This window comes from Bos indicus, chromosome 27, assembly GCF_029378745.1.
Source record: "Bos indicus isolate NIAB-ARS_2022 breed Sahiwal x Tharparkar chromosome 27, NIAB-ARS_B.indTharparkar_mat_pri_1.0, whole genome shotgun sequence".
Lineage (NCBI taxonomy): Eukaryota > Metazoa > Chordata > Mammalia > Artiodactyla > Bovidae > Bos > Bos indicus.
The window spans coordinates 40,224,320-40,245,424 of record NC_091786.1 but is presented as its reverse complement, the minus strand read 5'-3'; the positions used below and the strand labels follow the sequence as shown (position 1 = coordinate 40,245,424).

At 52.6% G+C, this 21,105-nt stretch overlaps 1 protein-coding gene across 7 annotated transcripts in view; it reads left to right on the top strand.

The window, feature by feature from the left end:
* Positions 1-21,105, top strand: part of RARB (retinoic acid receptor beta) — a 593,227-nt gene that overhangs the window by 557,257 nt on the left and 14,865 nt on the right. For all 7 annotated transcript variants that reach the window (XM_070781537.1, XM_070781540.1, XM_070781543.1 and 4 more), the window contains 2 exons: positions 8,891-9,051; positions 14,762-14,938. In XM_070781537.1, the coding sequence (XP_070637638.1) occupies positions 8,891-9,051; positions 14,762-14,938 (338 nt within the window). The remainder of the gene's footprint in view (positions 1-8,890; positions 9,052-14,761; positions 14,939-21,105) is intronic.

Sequence of the window (21,105 nt, the reverse complement as noted above, 5' to 3'; positions counted from 1 at the left end):
AAACACATACACACCCATACACACACACCACTCCCCCCATACACACACTCATACACACACATGCACATGTACGCACACTGCCCCCCTAAACACACACATACACACACACCACTCCCTCCCATACACAAACACATACACACCCATACACACACACCACTCCCCGCATACACGCACTCATACACACACATGCACACGTACACACACTGCCCCCCTAAACACACACAGACACACCACTCCCTCCCATACACACACACACACACACACACACACACACACACTGCCCCCTACACACATGCACACACACACACACATACCCAGTAACACTCAGTGCTCCTGCAGCCTCCTTTATGACACTCACCATATCATAGCATCACGTATGAGTGTGACACACACAGCTGAGGGCCCTGGAGCCAGGATTTCTGAATTCCAAACCCCCTCCACATCAAGTATAGGATGGGGCAGGTTATTTACATTTCTGTGCCTCGCTTTTCTCATCTGCAAAATGGGCATGATGATGACACTTCCCTGTCAGGCGGCCGTGGAACTGAGTGATCTGATGTGAACAGAGGGCTTCAGGAGTGCCCGTAGCTGCTGTGGAAGTTGTACTAACATCACAGCCTTGTGGTAACTCTCGCTCGAGGGACAGCATGTGTAGTGACAGTGATGCCAACAGCCCTGCCTCTGTCGCTGTTACCAGATGACCGTGCGTCTCCCACCACGAGTGCGTGCCGTGGAAGCAGGGGGCTTGTGTGCTTCCCACCTCACTGCCCCCAGCAGATGGCACAGGGTGGGCACTCACATAATATTTGGCAAATGGATGAATGGATGGACAAAGCAGCGGTCCACCTGCTCATGTGGTGCCGCTGCCCGCCAGCTCCTTCAAAAGCCTGACTGCCGCTTGTAGCCACCGACCCCCAATGCCGCCCACAGGCCCAGGGTGCTCAGGTTCACCGTGTCCACACAGAAGGGCTCCCGTCCTTCTTCCTGTGTGACTAGGGGACCCGCCCTTCCCGCCCAGTGACCACTGACGAGAGAGGCTGTGAGGGGGGCTGGCCACTCCAGGAGGGGATGCGGTCAGATCCCAGCCCTGCAGCACCCCAGACCTCACCACCGCCCTGTGCGGAGAGAGCTTCTGCTGCAGCCCGGCCACCGCTGACGTGAGCCCGAGGGGGGATGGAGCCAGCGCCCCTAGCTCTGCACTGCTTCGTCCCCCGCTGCTGGTGGTTTTGGCAGCCATCCGCACGCCTGGCCCAGACACCATGTCTCATTCCACAGCACTTCAGAACCATTGAGCAGAGCGAGCTGCTGGAGCCGATGTTTAGAAAACCCGTCCATCACCGTAGGAGCCTCTCCGTAATAGGGGCATTGTCACCAGGGTGGGGGGCTGCGTGGTGCAGCTGCAGAGAAGTCTGCGGTAGTCCCAGGAGTCCTCTGGTGATGGCGATACGGGGAGGGGGGGGCTTTGCTTGGGGAGGGCACAAGCCATCTGGAAGGGAACGGAGGTCAACCCGTGGTCCCTTGGCCACCAGACAGCCACTGAGCATGCCCAGGCCTGGACCCTGAGCACAGCAAGCGGAGCTCTGGCCTCAAAATGAGCAACACCGCCTCCCTGCCCAGCTCACGGGGTCCCCTTCCCGCCTCACCTCTGCTTCCTGGCGGGGAGCGGGTGCTCAGGGCTGGCCCCCTCCACCCAGGTGACCCTCTAGCGTTGTGACTGCTCCTCGGAGCTTCATGTTCTGGGGGCCGCGGGTGGAGAGACGGTGGATGGTGCCTGGGCCTCGGGGCTGTGGGCAGTGCACGTGGCCCCTCTTTACTTTTCTGTATGTTCTGCTCACATCCTGATGATTTGCATACAGGGTGACCCGGGGCCTCCAGTGTCTAGATTGTAGACACGGAATCAGAACACCCAGCACCCCGGTTCGCTGTGGAGTTTACTGAGCTCCTTGAGGCAGGGTCTGGCTCTCGCTGAGCCGTCAGTGAGCAGTGTTGCTGCTGTGGCTAAGTCAGGTGGGCCAGGTGCCGTCGTGGCCAGAGCAGGCCCGAGCGCTGGGCGGCTGTGCCCTGGTGGGCTTTGGGCTTTTGCTGTTGGCTCTTGTTGTTTTAAGATGTAAGTCACGTAATACTCATCATTTTAAAGCAGCAGTCCCCAGCCTTTTTGGCACCAGGGACCAGTTTTGAGGAAGACGATTTTCTCACGGACCAGAGCGGGCTGGGGTGGCTTTGGGATTCACGTGCCTTACGTTTATTGTGCACTTTGTTCTATTATTGTGACGTCAGCTCCGCCTCGATCATCAGGCATTAGATCTGGAGGTTGGGGGCCCTGCTTTAAAGTGTGCAGTCTGGTGATCTGTAACACATTCACGTGGTTGCACGGCCTTCAGTTCAGTTCAGTCGCTCAGTCGTGTCCGACTCTTTGTGACCCCGAGGACTGCAGCACGCCAGGCCTCCCTGTCCATCACCAACTCCCACAGCTTACTCAGACTCAGCTCCATTGAGTCGGTGATGCCATCCAACCATCTCATCCTCTGTCGTCCCCTTCTCCTCCCGCCTTCAATCTTTCCCAGCATCAGGGTCTTTTCCAATGAGTCAGTTCTTCGCATCAGGTGGCCAAAGGACTAGAGTTTCAGCTTCAGCATCATTCCTTCCAAAGAAATCCCAGGGCTGATCTCCTTCAGAATGGACTGGTTGGATCTCCTTGTAGTCCAAGGGACTCTCAAGAGTCTTCTCCAACACCACAGTTCAAAAGCATCAATTCTTTGGCGCTTAGCCTTCTTCACAGTCCAATTCTCACATCCATACATGACCACAGGAAAAACCATAGCCTTGACTAAACGAACCTTTGTTGGCCAAGTAATGTCTCTGTTTTTGAATATGCTATCTAGGTTGGCCATAACTTTCCTTCCAAGGAGTGTCTTTTAATGTCATGGCTGCAGTCACCATCTGCAGTGATTTTGGAGCCCAGAAAAATAAAGTCTGACACTGTTTCCACTGTTTCCCTATCTATTTCCCATGAAGTGATGGGACCGGATGCCATGATCTTAGTTTTCTGAATGTTGAGCTTTAAGCCAACTTTTCCACTCTCCTCTTTCACTTTCATCAAGAGGCTTTTGAGTTCCTCTTCACTTTCTGCCATAAGGGTGGTGTCATCTGCATATCTGAGGTTATTGATATTTCTCCTGACAATCTTGATTCCAGCTTGTGTTTCTTCCAGTCCAGCGTTTCTCATGATGTACTCTGCATATAAGTCAAATAAGCAGGGTGACCATATACAGCCTTGACGTACTCCTTTTCCTATTTGGAACCAGTCTGTTGTACCATGTCCAGTTCTAACTGTTGCTTCCTGACCTGAATACAGATTTCTCAAGAGGCAGATCAGGTGGTCTGGTATTCCCATCTCTTGAAGAATTTTCCACAGTTTATTGTGATCCACACAGTCAAAGGCTTTGGCATAGTCAATAAAGCAGAAATAGATGTTTTTCTGGAACTCTCTTTCTTTTTCCATGATCCAGTGGATGTTGGCAATTTGATCTCTGGTTCCTCTGCCTTTTCTAAAACCAGCTTGAACATCAGGAAGTTCACAGTTCACGTATTGCTGAAGCCTGGCTTGGAGAAGTTTGAGCATTACTTTACTAGCATGTGAGATGAGTGCAATTGTGCGGTAGTTTGAGCATTCTTTGGCATTGCCTTTCTTTGGAATTGGAATGAAAACTGACCTTTTCCAGTCCTGTGGCCACTGCTGAGTTTTCCAAATGTGCTGGCATATTGAGTGTAGCACTTTCACAGCATCATCTTTCAGGATTTGGAATAGCTCAACTGGAATTCCATCACCTCCACTAGCTCTGTTCATAGTGATGCTTTCTAAGGCCCACTTGACTTCACATTCAAGGATGTCTGGCTGTAGGTCAGTGATCACACCATCGTGATTATCTGGGTCATGAAGATCTTTTTTGTACAGTTCTTCTGTGTATTCTTGCCACCTCTTCTTAATATCTTCTGCTTCTGTTAGGTCCATACCATTTCTGTCCTTTATCGAGCCCATCTTTGCATGAAATATTCCCTTGGTATCTCTAATTTTCTTGAAGAGATCTCTAGTCTTTCCCATTCTGTTGTTTTCCTCTATTTCTTCATCTCCCCAGAAGAAACCCTGGGCCCACCTGCAGTCACTTCCCATCCCCCCACCCTCACCCCAGCCTTTGGCAACCACCAACTGGCTTTGTATGGATCAGCTTACTCCAAACATCCCATAGGATCAGAACCACAGGAATAGAAAAGAAGGTCCGCTTCTTTCACTGAGCATCATGTTGCCAACGTTCATCCGTGTTGTCACGTGTGTCTGAATCCTGTGCCTTTTTGTGCCCGTTAATACTCCACTGTATACAGACCAATTTTGTTTATCCATTCATCAGTGGATGGGCAGGTGGGTGATTTCCACTTCTGGGCTGTTAAGAATCACACTGCTGTGAATGTTTGGGTGTAGGTTTGCACAGACGTGTATTTTCTGTTCTCTGGCATGTCCACCAAGCAGTAGAGTTGCTGGATGCGTTTTTTTTGAGGACCTACCAAACTGTTTTTCTCATGCCAGACCATTCTGTCAGAAGACCATCTTGCTTAGGTAGGACTTTCGTGTTAGCTGAAGGAGAATGTTCTCAGCAGGGCCAGGAGGGGGCAGGGGGCACATGCCGACAACCTGCCCACGGAGCCCAGTGTTCACATAGGACCTCAGGCCATGGGCTCCCCCTCAAACCCGGGTGACCCTTGGCTCTCCTGTGTTGACTGTTTTCTCCGCATTCTCCCTACTCTAATTTATTGAAGTATAGTTAATTTATAAGGTGGTGTTAATTTCTGCTGTGCAGCAAGTTGATTTGGGTATACATGTATGTATACACTTTCTTTTTCACGTTCTTTTCCATATACTTTATCATAGGATATTGAATAGAGTTCCCTGTGTATACAGTAAGACCTCGTGTTTATCCATCCTATACATTATAGTTTGCATCTACTAACCCCAAACTCCCGATCCTTCCCTCTCCCACCTCCTTTCCCCCTTAGCAACCATAGATCTGTTTCTATGTCTGTGGGTCCATTTCTGCTGCATAGATAAGGCCTCGTGTGTCATATGTTAGACTCCACATGTAAGTGATATCATACGGTGTTTGTCTTTCTCCACCTGACTTCCTTCACTTAGTATGATAATGTCTTGGTCCATCCACCTCTCTACAAATGACCCAGTTTCGTTCCTTTTTATGGCTGAGCAGTAATCCATTGTATGTATGTACCACATCTTTATCCATTCATCTGTTGATAGTCATTCAGGTTGCTTCCATGTCTTGAAAAGTGAAAGTTAAAGTCCCTAAGTCATGTCCAACTCTTTGTGACCCCATGGACTGTACAGTTCTCCAGGCCAGAATACTGGAGTGGGTAGCCTTTCCCTTCTCCAGGGGATCTTTCCAACCCAGGGATCAAAACCAGGTCTCCCGCATGGCGGGTGGATTCTTTACCAGCTGAGTCACCAGGTAAGCCCATGTCTTGGCGATTGTGAATAGCGCTGGTATGAACGCAAGGCTTCCCGGGTGTCTCAGTGGTAAAGAACCCCCTGCCAATGCAGGAGGTGTGGGTTTGATCCTGGGTAGGGAAGAAGGGACGGAGAAGGCATTGGCACCCCACTCCAGTACTCTTGCCTGGAAAATCCCATGGACGGAGGAGCCTGGTAGGCTCCAGTCCATGGGGTCACTAAGAGTCAGGCACGACTAAGTGACTTCACTTTCACTTTTCACTTTCATGCATTGGAGAAGGAAATGGCAACCCACTCCAGTATTCTTGCCTGGAGAATCCCAGGGACAGAGGAGCCTAGTGGGCTGCCGTCTATGGGGTTGCACAGAGTCGGACATGACTGAAGCGACTTAGCAGCAGCAGGAAAGAAGGAAATGGCAACCCATTCCAGTATTCTTGATTGGGAAATCCCATGGACAGAAGAGCCTGGCAGGCTACAAGCCCATGGGGTCCCAAAAGAGTTGAACACAACTTAGCAATTAAAACAACAAACAACAACAAACACAGGAGTGCATTCATCTTTTTGAAGTAGAGTTTTCTTCAGATATATGCCCAGGAGTGGGATTGCTGGATCATTTGGCAATTCTGTTTTTTGAAGAACCTCCATGCTGTTTTTCATGGTGGCTACACCAGTTTTTTTCCCACCAACAGTGTAGCGGGGTTCCCTTTTCTCCACACCCTCTCCAGCATTTGTTATTTGTAGACTTTTAGACAATGGACATTCTAACCGGTGTCAGGGGGCACCTCATTGTCGTTTTCTCTAATACTTCGTGATGTTGAGCATTTTTTCATTGTTCCTGTTGGCCATTTGTATTTCTTCTTTGAAGAAATGTCTATTTAGGTCTTCTGCCCATTTTTTGATTGGACTGTCCTTTTTGTTATTGTTAGAGATGCTTGTATATTTTAGAAATGAAGCCCTTGTTGGTCGGTCATATCATTTGCAAATATTTTATCCCAGTCCATAGATTGTCTTTTCATTTTGTTTATGGTTTCCTTTGCTGTATAAAAGCTTGTAAATTTGATTAGAGCCCATTTATTTTTGCTTTTATTTCTATTGCCTTGGGAGACTGACCTAAGGAAACACAGGTGTGATTTATGTCAGAGAATGTTTTGCTATGTTCTCTTCTGGCTTTATGGTGTCATGTCTTACATTTAAGCCTTTAAGCCGTGTTGAGTTTCTTTTTGTGTGTGGTGTGAGGTGTGTTCTGACTTCACTGATTTACATGCAGCTGTCTCAACTTTTCCAGTATGAGTTGCAAAAGCGATCGTCTTCTCCCCATTGTATATTCTTGCCTTCTTTGTTGAAGAGTCAAGTGGTGTTTAGGTGAGTGTGTTTATTTCTGTGCTGGCTATCCTGTCCTGATGGTCTGTATCTCTGTCTGTGCCGGTGCCATGCCATTTTGATCGCTCTAGCTTCGTAGTGCTGTCGGCAGTCTGGGAGGGCTGTGCCTCCTGCTTTGTTCTTCCTCAGGATTGCTTTGACAATTCTGGGTCTTCCATGGTTCCATATAAATTTTAGGATTATTTGCTTTCATTCTGTGAAAAATGTCATGGGTGACTTGATGGGGATCACATTGAGTCTCTGGATTGCTTTGGGTAGCATAGCCATTTTAACAATATTAATTCTGATCCAGGAGCATGGGATGTCTTTCCATTTCTTTGAATCATCTTCTGTTTCCTTTATTAATGTTTTATAGTTCTTAGCATGTAAGTCTTTTGTCAACTTGGTCAGGTTTATTCGTAAGGGTTTGTTTTTTTGGGGGGGAGGGGGATGCAATTTTAAAACAAATTGGTTTTTTACTTTTGCACTCTCCCTGCTTTAAACCACACTCTCCTCCCCTGTGTCTGCCACCTGTGGGAGTGGTCTGGGCACACAGTCTGCCTTCCTGTGAGGATTAGATACCCCAATTGTCTTCACTTCCTTGTCCTAGACCTGGAAACGTTCTGAGCCAAAGAACAGTGACATTTCAGAGTCCTGGAAAAGAAAATCGCTTGGAGAAGTTTTTTCAAATGTGTTTATTTTGTTAGGAACAAGCAGATAGAGAAGAAGGGACTTACCAGCTGCGTAGTCATGGGCACATACCTTAGACTCACTGAGGCTCTGTTTCCCCATCTGTAAAATGGGTTTAAAATTGCCTACCTGGCCAGGGGATCAAGTGGCATACTGTGGACACAGCTCCCAGTAGGATCTGAAGGCACTCAGAAGTACTCCCGCGACTCCAGGCATGAGGTGCTCTTACAGATCTGAGGTTTTCAGTACCACCACACCGCCCCCCTTTTCCCTATCTCCCCGCCGCCCTTCCAATTTCTTTCTTTCCACCTTTTCTCCTCTCCCTATGCTGGTGCCTTGCTTTCACTCCGCCCTCAGCTCCCAGGCAGCTTTGGGGTCCTCACAGTGTAGACGCCAACCTGGGAAGCTGCTGGCTGTCAGATCCCCTGGGGGTTTTCAAGGAGGTCCAGGCTGAATCCTCTTAGGAGGGATCAGATTATGCCCTGGGTCGTTTGCAGCACAGACTCCCAGGCCAGGGTGGCGGCAGATCCAGCAGGTGGTGTCCAACCTGGCACCCCTGGGTCCCTCGGCAGCATGGGGGGAGTTGCATGGTCTGGTTTCCGCTGTCTGCCTCCCTGGGTCCCAGTTTTCTTCCCCAGGAGACCCTCGCCAGAGCTCTGAGTGGCCCTCGGCTCTGAGCCGTCAGAGAGGCTGTGCTGTAGGGGTACCACCCAGAGCAGAGGCCAAGGCTGTGCTGCATGAGGTCCGCTGCCAGACAAGGCGAGGGGACAAGGGCTGCAGGGCAGGTAAGGGATGAATGAACGGACAGCTTCCCAGGCCGAGGGCTCCTGACACATGCATTATTACTTTTAAAAACGTCACAGAAAGGACTGTGATTAACACAGAAAGTTAACGAAGCAGAAACACACGACGGGGCAAAAACCCCATATCCCATCCTCTTGAAGATGAATCTCTTCGAAACTGCCAGTTAATTCAGAAAACTGAAAAGCAAAAAAGTGAACCGAAAGGCCTAGCTAGGAATCCCTGGCTCCATTCCGGGATGCGTGTCCCAAGCAAGAGGGGTTTTCTTGGCGCGCCCCTCGGGCCACCCCCTCCCGAACTGGGGGGAACATGCCCGGAAAGTCTTCGAGGAACCAGTGCCCACGGGAGGTTCCGTCCAAACAAACAGGCCCCCCTTGTGGGTGAGCTGAGCTCTCCTCAGGAACCGGCGCGCCGCTGTCCGCCGGCCACCGCCTGTTTACCGGGGACGCTGTGCTGTGCGGACCGCCTTCCCCGGCACAGCCCGGCCTCTGGTGACCCCGCTCTGTCTGTCTGCTCTCTCGTCCACAGCCGTCAGGAATGACAGAAACAAGAAGAAGAAGGAGCCTTCGAAGCAGGAGTGCACGGAGAGCTACGAGATGACGGCAGAGCTGGACGACCTCACCGAGAAGATCCGCAAGGCTCACCAGGAAACCTTCCCCTCGCTCTGCCAGCTGGGCAAGTACACCACGGTGAGAGGCCCCGCCCACCCCACGCCGCCACGCACGCACAGACGCACGCACGCACAGACGCACGCACGCACAGACTCCCGCATATGCTCATACACGCATGTGCCCTCGCCCTGCCGCGCAGGCGCACTAGCACGGACGCGCAGACACATGCGCCCACGGGCCGACCCTGGGCTGGAGGGACCCGGCTTGGTAAGGGGGCTCTTCACCACCCAGTCCAGTCTGGGGGTTTCAGCTGTGGATGCGTCAAGTAGGTGCTTCCTCCCTTACAGTCATGATGCACAGGTGGGACCTGTGCGCGGCTCCGGCACCAGGTGACCGAGACGAGGCTCCTGCTCATGGGGACCTTCCCCCGGGTGGAGGGGTCGAGGGGAGCCAAGGAGGAGTCGGGCGTCTCAGCAGACAGCGGCGTGAAGTGCAGGGCTCTCCAGCTGGGAGAGGCCGCCCAGGCGAGCGAGGCCTCCGAAGGACGAGGGTGGAGGGTCCCTGGGAAAGCAAAGGGGGGCTGCCCCGAGGGACCCTCCGCTGCCCCTCCCCCACCCCGTGCATTGACCTCGCTGGGCCAGAAACAAGAGAGAGGGGAGGCGGGGAGGCTGGGCAGGGGGCCTGTGTTGGCTGGTCTGGATGTGCGGGGGAGATGGCTTCAGGTATTTGGATATTTTCAAACTGATGCTTGCACGTGTCGTGTTCACTGACGTGTAAATGTATTTCTAGTGAGTAGAAGGTAATAAGCCCTCAAAAACGAGTGAGTGTAACTAGAAAGTCGTTCTGGGCTCTTAAGTTCACGTTGCCTACCTAAGATGTGGGTTCTTTTGTAAAAACTCCAAATGTTGTAGAGTTTTGCTGGTTCAATGACTGATGCTCTAGAAAAAGAATTGCATGAAAGGTTACAGAGATAAGAGGCGATAACGGAGCCAGAAAAAGAGTGAGTGAGGCGCCCGCAGGCTGTGTGGTCAGTGGCACCAGCTTCTGAAGAGCTGGCCCTGGACTTGGACGCAGGTCCCCTGGCGGACCTGCCGACGAGAGGAACCGAGAGCCTGCTTCCCCGGCGGCTAGCTCACAGAGCACCTGGTGGCCCTTGAAGTGCAGGTTCTCGTTCAGCAGGTGTGGCTCCCAGGTGCCGCTGGGCTGCAGACCACACTCCTGAGTAGCAGAGGCCACAAATGCACTTCGAGTAGCGAGACCCAGCATGACGTTCTGGGCCCGGCGCCCCATGCCGTGGCATCAGGGAGAAGAGATGCTGGCCTGTCTGGGAAGGGACTGACCTGGCCTGGCCTACTGCTGACCTAGTAAACAAGTCCCCTTGAGCTCAGGGTACCATCCGGCCCAGAACACATGCAGGATGGGCGGCGTTGGGAGGTTTGAGGTCAGCCCTGGAGGGGAAGCAGGGCCAGAGACCTGGGTGATTCTCTGAACCGGGAACCAGGTGTGTACGGTTTAAATCCTGCTTAACCACCAGGCAGCAGTGTGACTGTGTGCTCGGTACTTGGCTTCCCTCAGCCTCAATTTTGGGTTTCAGAGAAGTCCGTAGTTTGTGATTAGGGATCTTTATTACCGTTATCATCATCGTTGTTATAGCTGATACTCAGCATTTACTCTGTGCCAAGGGCCATACCGAGTCTCTGCCTTGTGAATTCTTTGATTCCTTCCAAGGCCTCCTTGAGGCCGGCACAAGGGCCCCGTGTCTCAGAGGAGTAAGTCTCTTTCCCCACGTCGCATAGATACCAAGTGGCCTTACACACGGGCAGTCTGACTCCAAGGCAGCTCTTTTAACCCCAGACAGTACCCTGCACCTCAGGAGGGTAGGTGACCAGGCAGGATGGAGGCAGGAGCCCTTGGGCGTCTCTGTAGGAAGAGGGGCTGTTATCCTTAAATCAGACCTTTCGCTCCAGAAGACAGAGTAAAAGAGAACAGTCAGAGCAGGGAGAGCTTCCTGGAGGTGGAAGCTTTTGAGCCAGGTCAAGCGGTAAGAGACAGTTGAGGGGTCCCTTGTGTACAGTCGGGGCCCCAGCCCTCTACTGCTGGCAGGGCTGTCTTAGGGTGGCCTCGTCCGTCTTGCAGACCCTGACTCACCTGACCATCAGGTAAAGTGGCGGCACTCTGGCCTGGAGGGCAAGGCACACACAAGTACGGATGGCACTTGCCCTTCTAGAGCACGTGGCCTGGGACCAGACCTCACCGCAGGACGGTCCTGTCTGTGGTTGGCGCACCAGGACTTGGGTGGGCCTTTCTGGGCCCTTCCCCACCTCCCTCCTGGGGAGCCTCTCCTTTGGGATGCTCTTTGGGCCTGAGGTCTGATCCACCTGCTTCCAGGCCGGGGGGTGCTGCTGCCCTGCTCTGTGCGGGCCCAGCCCGCCCGCCATCACAGTGGCTCACACGGCAGGCCCACCACCCGCCTCAAGGCTTTGTGCGGCTGCGGGGTGAGTGTGGTACACACGGGGGGTTGGAGGGGGGGTGATGGACACTCCTGGGAGCAACTCCCGCCCGATGGCAGAGAATGACCAGCCCGCCCAGCTCCCCAGCAGGGTGGAGCCCCCTCCCACAGCCCTCCCCTCCCCCATGCTGCCTGGAATTTCTGCTCAAAGGAGCTGCTTGTGTTCGATTCCTAGTCTCAGGGTCTGCTCTCGGCCCCAGACAGGGCTTCCCCGAGAGCCTCCAGCACCCCTTTTTGTGCCTCTTTGGATCCAGCAGGGAATGTGGCTGTTAAGTCCCATCTCCAGGGGGCAGCCCTAACCTCGGGGTGGCCTGATCCCTTGCCGAAGCCGCCCCAGAGCACAGGATCTAGTTCCGTTTTTACTGTAAGTGACTTCCAGGCTTTTCTGGACGTAGGTGCAGGAGTAAATAACAGCAGGCATGATGCATTCTTTGCAGCTTCTTGGTTCTGAGATGAGGTCTTTCTATAAAGAACTTTCCTACAGGCAACAGCTCCCACTGCGAGGGGACTTCGTGCACCTTCGCCAAGCTGGCACCCCTGTCAGACGCCTGTGGCAGAAGTGGGCGGAGAGGAATTAACAGGGCAGCTAGCTGCCCATCTCCAGATCCCTGAAAAAGTGGCTCCTTCTCTTCCCTAACTCAGGAAGATTTGGGACCCTAGTCAGGGCCCAGGAGGCTATGGGAGGGAAGTGCAAGAAGCTGGCCCCCACTCTCCACGCCCAGGCCTGGGCTGGTGCTGCATTCCTTGGGGAGACTTCTGACCCCTCCCCCAAAACAAAGCGAGGAGGAAGTCCTTGTGGGGGCAGAGCAGTGGATGACCCGCCCTCCAAAGAGGAAACAGCCCAGCACCAGGATGTTTGCTCTGCTTCCTTACTGAGCATCACCGTGGCATCCAGGTCTTAGGGTCTCTGAGGCCCAGGTTCAAGCCTTTCCCGGGTTGCTTGGGAGCTCTGTGACCTTGGAGCCCTGCTGGAGCCCAGCCGCTTGGCTGTGTTTTGGGACTTAGAGTGGGGGCTGCCTCGTAGGGCTGCCGAGGAGGTTAAAGGAGGGACGCGTTCGTGACTTTGCAGCGCAGAGACGAGGTGCGCAGGGCTCCCCATCCAGACCTGTGTGGCTTTCTCACTGTGTGTGGCCTCCGCCGGACAGAGGTGATCATCAGTTGTTCCTGGCTTTTCCCTCCTCGCAGGCCCCAGGAGTGCAGGCTGCCCTTCCAGGCCTCGGGAGTGTGGGGAGGGGAGCAGTGTGGCTCCGTGAGAAGACCTTAGTCCACTCGGAGAAGGAGCGCGGGCCGCGGAGCACCCCAGGTGTCCAGGAGGAGCAGCGGCCACACTCCATCCGGCAGCTGGTGCCCCAAGGCCATGCCCTGCCCTCCAGCAGGGCCCTTGATTGCTGAGACCACCAGGCCGGCCAGAGGGGTGCCTCCAGGCTCCTGTCCCAGCCCAGGCATCTTAGAAGGGGGTCTGGGAGCACCCCTGAAACATCACCTTCAGGGAGATCTTGCCCCATCTCCCTTGCTTCTCGCCAGCCGTCCTAGGGGGCTCTCCCCCGCCCCCCAGAGTGGCGGGGCTGGCGGAAGCGCCCAGGTCTGAGGACCACACAGCATGTGCGTTGGGGTCTCTGTGCCCTGTCCTCCTACGGACGGACGTGCCGGCTGCTTGTTCACTGAGTCTCTGGACCGCAGGGAGCTACAGCGCGTCACGCCCTCACCATGGGGAGGCCTGGCATCTTCCAGTCTCCAGGGTTTCTAGTCAGGAGACAGGCTTCTGGAGACAAAGTCCAGGCTCGCTGGGCCTTAGCTCTGCAGGTGGGTGGCGATTTGCCCACCAGGGGAGAGCTCCTGAGAGTTAGAGGGAATTTGTCGTCCAGCGCTGGGAAGGAGCCTGGCTCCAGGGAAGCCCAGAGGAGGGCCCGCCCCCGTGTCACCCTCCCACGGCCAGACAGAGCGCCGAGCACGCCGAGGGACGGGCGCAGAGGCCCCCACTGCCCGTGTGCACTGTGTCCCCAGATCCGCAGGGACGGGGCGGTGAGCGGGACCGCGGCCTCCGCCTGCATCAGGCCTCTGAGCGCCCCTCACACACGGCTCCCTTGCAGCTCCAAACCATGCTTCACAAGCAGAGCCCTGTGTATAGACTCGGTGAGCTGAGGGGCCAGCACTCTGGGTTGGTGGTGTGTCCCAGGGCGTCCGGGGCCCAAGCCCCAGCCTCGACCTTGCCTTTCCCTGCCTGCCAGGTCCCCCCAGCCAGCCTCATCCTCACTTCGGGAAGCTCCTCACCCAGTGATGCACTCAGATGTTTGAGCGCCCCTGCTGAGCGCCGGGCAGTGCGGCCCCTGGGGACAGGGCGGTGTGTCAGGGCTGAGGGCCTGGAGCGCAGGCCTGAAACGCAGGCAGCCCCTGCGGGGGTTGTCACAGAGCAGCTGGGTGAGCCCAGCTGTGCCCAGACTGGGGGGCGAGGGGTGCACCCCAGGGCAGTGCAGGCCAGCAGGAGGGGCGGCCTTGGGAGAGAGCCTGAGGCCGGGCCCCACTGTGCGTCTTCCCTGGGACAGAGGGATCTGGGGAAGGCAAGTCAGCTAGACAGCCTTGCAGGCCTCAGGGAAGACTTTGCCTTCTAGCCTGAGTGAGATGAGACATCTTTGAGCAGCACCGTGACTCGCTGTGACTTAGGCTTTAAAAGGATAACCACATTCCTTTGGTTAAAGAACGTGCTGTGAGGAGGCCAGGGTGGAGTGAGGAGGTCCAGGCAGGAGGTGATGGGGGCCGTGGGGCGTGACCCCTTCTCCAGGTCCTGACACCTCTCTGCGAGGGGAATGTGAAACTCTCACCCCTAGTCCATCTTAACCCATAACTCGACATCAGGTAGACGTGTTCCTGTTGCAGGTGATAGAAACAAAACGCAAATCCACTTAGACTAAACGATGAAACCCTGGTGTGGTCAGGCGAGGCTGGATGCAGCGGCTCGGTGTCCCCAGGAAGGGCCCTCTGCCTGCGGTTGTCCTGGGTCAGGTGGAGCTGTTGGTTCATCAGATTACAAAGCGGTGCCGCTGCCGCCTCCCATCCCTTCATTCACTGGCTGGAGCATTTGCTAAAGAGAGCTTTTCCACTACTCGGTTATCATTTAAAAAAGATGAATCTAAGCTTTAAAAAGTCAACTACCAACAACCCCCCTGCCCCCAGCCCCAAGGCTCCCTGGTGAAGACTGAATCGTCCGCATGTTCTGAAGAAGCCGGGTTCAGCCCCCTGCCTTCCACAGCTAGCCTTGAACCCGTTTTCTCTCCCCCTTAGAATTCCAGCGCTGACCATCGAGTCCGGCTGGACCTGGGCCTCTGGGACAAATTCAGTGAGCTGGCCACCAAGTGCATTATTAAGATCGTGGAGTTTGCCAAACGCCTGCCAGGTTTCACCGGCCTGACCATCGCAGACCAGATCACCCTGCTGAAGGCCGCCTGCCTCGACATCCTGGTACGTGGGCTCCGCACCCGCTGTCGGGGTGAGTGGGGAGGAGGGGCTGGGGTGCCCAGGGGACCCCCAGGGGCTCTGGGTCCGCTGCCTGACCGCCACAGGCTCCCCCAGAGCTGGGCAGCACCACCTACTCCCCCTGGGGTGGGGGCCCCTCTGGGTGGCCTGGGAAAGGGCCCGCAGCCCCGCACTGTGGCTTCTGGGCCTTGGAGGTGTGCGGGCCTGTCATGCCCATCCTCTGCCCAGCGCTGGCCGGGCCAGCGCCCTTGGGCAGGGAAGCGGTGGAGGTGCGTGGTGTGCGGGGTCTCTGGAGGAAGTCGAATGCAGGGAGTGTGACATGAGCTTTCAAGGTGCTTTGAAAACATCGATTTTTCTTTGTGTTACACCGTGGCTAGCTTCGGGTATAAACAGTTCTGCAAAGCAAATCCACTTACTGTAATTAGACACACCTGCACAGCCCTTCTCAGGAGGAGGAGGACTCAGTCCAATCGTGCAGGATGCACGAGTGTGTGTGTGACTCCTCGGGGAGCCGGATCTCTCCAAGAGTGGTAATGGTTACTCTGGAACCTGCGGCGGCCAGGGATCCTTTGAGTGTGTGTGATGTTTCTTATGAAATCAGAGGGTCTTGGATGACCCTAGAAACGTTCAGGACAATGAAACATCTGAGCTGGGCTGCCTGTCTCGCGCCCACGCCTGTACTTGGTAAAGCTCAGCTCTCCTGACCGGGTGGGCGGAGACCAGTGTCTTCCGGGCAGGGGGCCGGGGAGCTCCTGGTGCCTCCGAGGGCAGTGCAGGGGTGAGGCTCCAGGGCACGAGCGGGGCGTTCTGGTGTGGACGCGAGGATGGAGCCCCGTGGGCCCCTGGGTCCCGGTGCTGGGGGCAGGTCTGGAGGACTGACCCCGGCGCTGAACGTGTCGGCCTGGGAGACCGTCAACCCCCCAGGCAGCCCGGGACTGGGGTCCTGACCCCGCGGGCCCGGCGCCTCCGGGCTTCGCTCTCCCGGCTTCCAGGCCTCCCTTTTGTCCAGGTGCTGCTCCCTCTGTCTGCCTGGGGGCCCACGCGTCAGCCCTTCTCCTTGGAGTCAGGAGGGATGGGAGCCACTTTCCGTGGCCTGTCCTGGCCTCAGTTTACCCATGTGTAGGGCAGGCATGAGGTCACCCGGGAGGGCCTTCATAGGGTCATGTAGTCCTGGGCAGAGCGTGGACCGGCCCGGGGCTCGGCCAGCGGCGGCGAGGCTGTGAGGCCTGCTGGCGGCTACGGGCTCTGGGCCGGACTCAGGCCGCCTTCCATCGCGCTCTCCTGGCCTCTTGGTTGCGGCGTGGTGTTGGGGTGTGGCAGGTGGGGGGTAAGCTCTAGCAGGGCCGAAGGAGACGGGCAGACGGGATGCTCACGGTCCGAGGCCACGCGTCGTCTGGCGGGGACCGCCCCCATGATGCCCGGCGCCATTTGGGGCTCATGGGTCCGTCCAGGGAGGCGCGTTCCTGTGCGGGGTCTCGGTGGAGATGGGATCGCAGCCCACGAGGAGCAGCTCTGTGCATGGAGGCCTGGCTCCCTGTGAGAAGGGCCTCAGCCTGCTGGCCTTGAAGCGGTGAAGAGGGCTGAAGAGGAGGGAGGCTCTGTGCTCTGTTGTTGCTCAGGTGCCGAGTCGTGTCCGACCCGGCGACTACCTGGATGGCAGACCCCAGGCCCCTGTGTCCTCCACTGTCTCCTGGCGCCGTTCAAACTCTGTCCTTAGAGACTCCTCCGCGGTGAGGCTGTCGAGAGAACCGAGGGTCCTTGTCTGCAAACCCTTGGCTCAGTCCCCGCACTTAGTACGCGCCTTGCCTTTGGCCATCGGGCCCTCCTCACCAGCACCGTCGCCTGTAAGCCCAGTGTGTCTGTGAGCCTCTCAGACGCGTGTGTGCACAGACATCCACACGCGTTGTCTTGAGCTGTGCTCCCAGGACTGCATGGAGGCGGCCGGTCTGAGAGCTGCGATTATAAAGGAAGCTTGGTTTCAGACTTAGCGCTTAGTAACGTGAAATATTTCCCTTCTGATTTTTTAAGTTGATAACATGTTAAAACAGTATGTTGGGTCTCTTGGGTTAACTAAAACATATTATTAGATCTTTTAAAATATTTTATAATGGAACATAGATGGTTGGATGGCATCATCGACTCAATGGACGTGAGTTCAAGCAATGACAGGAGACACTGAGGGCAGAGGAGCCTGGGATCTGCCGTCCGGGGGTCGCAGAGTTGGACACGACTTGGCGACCGAGCAATAGTAGTTGATTTGCAGTGTTCTGTCGTTTCAGGCGCGCAGTGAGGTGATCCAGCTATACGTGTCTCTCTCCTCTTTTCCCAGATTTTTTCCACATAGGTTATTGCAGAACTCTGAGTAGAGTTCCCTCTGCTACACAGGAGATCCTTGTTGATTTTATACAGTAGTGTGCACATGTTCACACAAACTCCTAACTCATCGCTCTCCTCCGCTTCCCCCCATGGTAACTGTAAGGTTTTTTCCTCCGAAGTCTGTGAGTCTGGTTCTGTTCTGTAAATAAGTTCTTTGGTATCATAGTTTAGATTCCACTTTTAACTGATACCCTGTGACATTTTTCATTCTCTGACTTATTTCACTTAGTGTGATCATCTCTAGGTCCATCCATGTTCCTGCAAATGGCATTATTTTTTAAATGGCTGAATAGTATTCCATTGTATACATATGTACCACATCTTTATCCATTCACCTGTCAACGGATACAGGTTGCTCCCATGTCTTGGCCATTACAGTGCTGCTTTGAGCATAAGGGTGCATGTATCTTTTCGAATTATGGTTTTCTCTGGATATACGCTCAGGAATGGGGCTGCTAGATCATATGGTAGGTCTGTTTTTAGTTTCTTAAGGACCTTCCACACTGTTCTCCAGGGTGGGTGCACCAGTTTACATTCCCTCCAACAGTGGAGGAGGGTTCCCGTCTCTCTGCACCCTCTCCAGCATTTATTGTTTGTGGAATTTTTTGATGATAGCCGTTCTGGTTGGTGTGAGGTGATGTTAATATCTCATTGTAGCTTTGCTTTGCGTTTTTCAATAATCAGCAGGTGTCAAGCATCATTCCATGTGCCTGCTCGCCATCTGTGCGTCTTCTTTGGAGAGATGTCTGTTCAGGTCTTCTGCCTGTTTGTTGAGTGGGTTGTTTGTTTTGAAGCTGTTAAGTATCGTGAACTGTTGCTAAATTCCAGGGACTGTTCCCTTGTCAGTCACATCATTTGCAGATATTTTCTCCCAGCCTGTGGGGTGTCTTTTCATTTTGTTTATTGTTTCTTTTGCTGTGCAGAAGCTTTTGAGTAGGTGCTATTTGTTTATTTTCATTGTTATTTCCATTATTCTGGGAGATGGATCAAAAAAGATACTGTTGCAATTTTATATCAGAGAGTGTTCTGTGTTTTTCTGTAGGAGATTTAAGTGTCTAGTCTCAGATTTAGGTCTTTAATCCGTTTTGAGCTTATTTTTGTGTGTAGTGTTAAAGAATGATCTGATTTCTTTTTTTTTTTTTGTATGTAACTGTTCAGGTTTCTCTGCACCGTTTGTTGAAGAGGCTGTTTTTCCAACACTGTGTAGCCTTGTCTCCTTTGTCATCGATGCATTGATGACGGGGCGTGGTTTATTTCCGGGCTTTGTATTCTGTTCCATTCATCTTTATTTCTGTTTTGTGCCAGAAAATGCTGCTTTTGATGACTGTAGCTCTGTAGTGTAGTCTGAAGACAGGGGCCTGATTCTTCCTGCTCCATTTTTCTTTTTCAAGATTGCTTTGGCTTCTGGGTTTTGTGTGTTTCTGTACAGATTTTTAGGGATTTTTTTTTTATTCTAGTTCTGTGAAAAATACTATTGGTAATTTCACAGGGATTGTGTTGAATCTGTGGATTGCCGTGACTAGTATGTTTCATTGTGACAGTTTTGATTCTTCCAGTCCAAGCATGTGGTATGTCTTTCCATCCGTGTATCATCATCAGTTTTGTCCATCAGCGTCTTACAGGTATCGGGATATGGGTCTTTGGCCTCCTTAGATACTAGGTTTATTCCTAGGCATTTTATTGTTTTTGTTGCAGGGCTAAATGGGATTGTTTCCCTAATTTCTCTTTCCGATCTTTCAGTATTAGTGTGCAAATACGCAAGAGATTTCTGTGTATCTCTTTTGTACATGCACCTCACTGCATTTATCAATGAGCTCCAGGAGGTTTCTGGAAGCTGCCGTAGGATTTTGTGTGTATAGTGTCATGTCATCTGCAGATATTGAAAAATCCTTACATCTCTGATAAATCCCCGTTGACATGGTGTATGATCCTTTAAATGTATTGTTGGATTCGGTTCGCTGGTGTTTTGTTGAGGATTTTTGTATCTTGTGTTCATCAGGACTGTCAGCCTGTGCTTTTCCTTTCCTGTGACATCACACCTGGTTTTGGTATCAAGGTGATGGTGGCCTTGTGGAGCGAGTTGGGCAGTGTTCTGTCCTCTGAAACTTTGGGGAAGAGCTTCAGAAGGATAGGCATTAACTTTGCTCCTAATGTTTGGTAGAATTTGCCTGCGAAACCGTCTGGTCCTAGACTCTTGTTTGTTGAAAGTTGTTAAGTTTCAGCTTCAGGACGTCTGACTGATTGGTCTGTTCATATTTTCTCTCTCTTCCTACCTCGTTCCGTCTTCCTTTCTTCTTGGAGTTTGTCAGTTTCTTCTGGGTTGTCAGTTTTATCAGTGTCTAGTTGCTTGTGATGATAATCTCTTACGAGTATTTCTCTGCACTGTACCTTCTCTTTTTTCATTTCTGATTTCATTTCTTCTTTTTTTTGGATGAATGTGCCTAAAGGTTTATCAGTTTTCTTTATCTTCTCAAAGAAATGGCTTTTTGGCTTCATTGACCTTTGCTGTTTTTTTGTTCATTTCTATTTTTTCTCTCTTGCTCTCTGATTTTTTCAAACTTTGAGGTTTTGTTGTTGTTCTTTGTCTAACTGCTCTAGGTATAAGATTGGGTTGTTTGAGGGGGTTTTTGTTGGTTTCTTGAGGTACGTTTGTATTGCTGTAAACTTCCTCTTAGAACTGCTCTTGCTGCATCCCGGAGGTTTTCTGGGCTGTGATGTTTTCATTTTCACTCATCTCTAGGAATCTTTTGGTTTCCTCTTTGATTTCTTCAGCAATCCGTTGTGTGTTTAGTAACATATTGTTTAGCCTCCAGGTTTCTGTGCATTTTACAGTTTTTTTCTTGTAGTTGATTTCTGATCTCATAGAGTTGTGGTCAGAGAAGATGCTTGATATGCTTTCAGTTTTCTTGAGTTTGCATAGGTTTGCTTTGTGACCCAGCGTGTGATCTGTTCTGGAGAATGTTCCTTGTACACTTGGGAAAAATGTGTGTTTGCTGATTCTGGATTAAATGCTCTATGAATATTGATTAAGTCCATCTGGTTTAATGTGTCATTTAAAGCCTGTGTTTCATTGTTGATTTTGGTGTTAGGTGATCTGTCCGTTGATGAAGCTGGGGTGTTAAAGTCCCCACTATTACTGAGTTACTGTCGGTTTTCCCTTTTATGGCTCTTAGTATTTGCATAATATATTGATGTGCTCCTGTGGTGGATATATAGTTACAGTTATATTTTCTTGTTGATCCTTGTGATCAGTATGCAGTATCTCTTTTTGTCTCTTATAAGTCTTTATCTTAAAGTCTGTTTGTAGGATTTCCCTGGCAGTCCAGTGGTTAAGAATCCGCCTTGCAGTGCAGGGCACATGGGTTCGCTCCCTGGTTGGGGAACTAAGATCCCACGTGCTGCAGAGCACCTGAGCCTGCCGGCCACAACTGCCGGGCCCGCGTGCCACAGCTGACGACTGGGGCAGCCCGAGAAGCACATTTGAGAAAAGAAAGTCTGTTTGTCTGATAGGAGTGTTGCTCCCTGAGCTTTCTTTTGATTTCTGTTTGCATGGAGTACATTTTCCTATATTTGAAGTGGGTCTCTTGTAGATTAAATGCTCCAACCAAAAGACATAGACTGGCCGAAATGGATCAAAAAGAAATCAGTCCTGAATATTCCCTGGAAGGACTGATGCTGAAGCTGAAGCTCCAGTGCTTTGGCCACCTGATGCTAAGAGCTGACTCACTGGAAAAGACCCTGATGCTGGGAGGGATTGGGGGCAGGAGGAGAAGGGG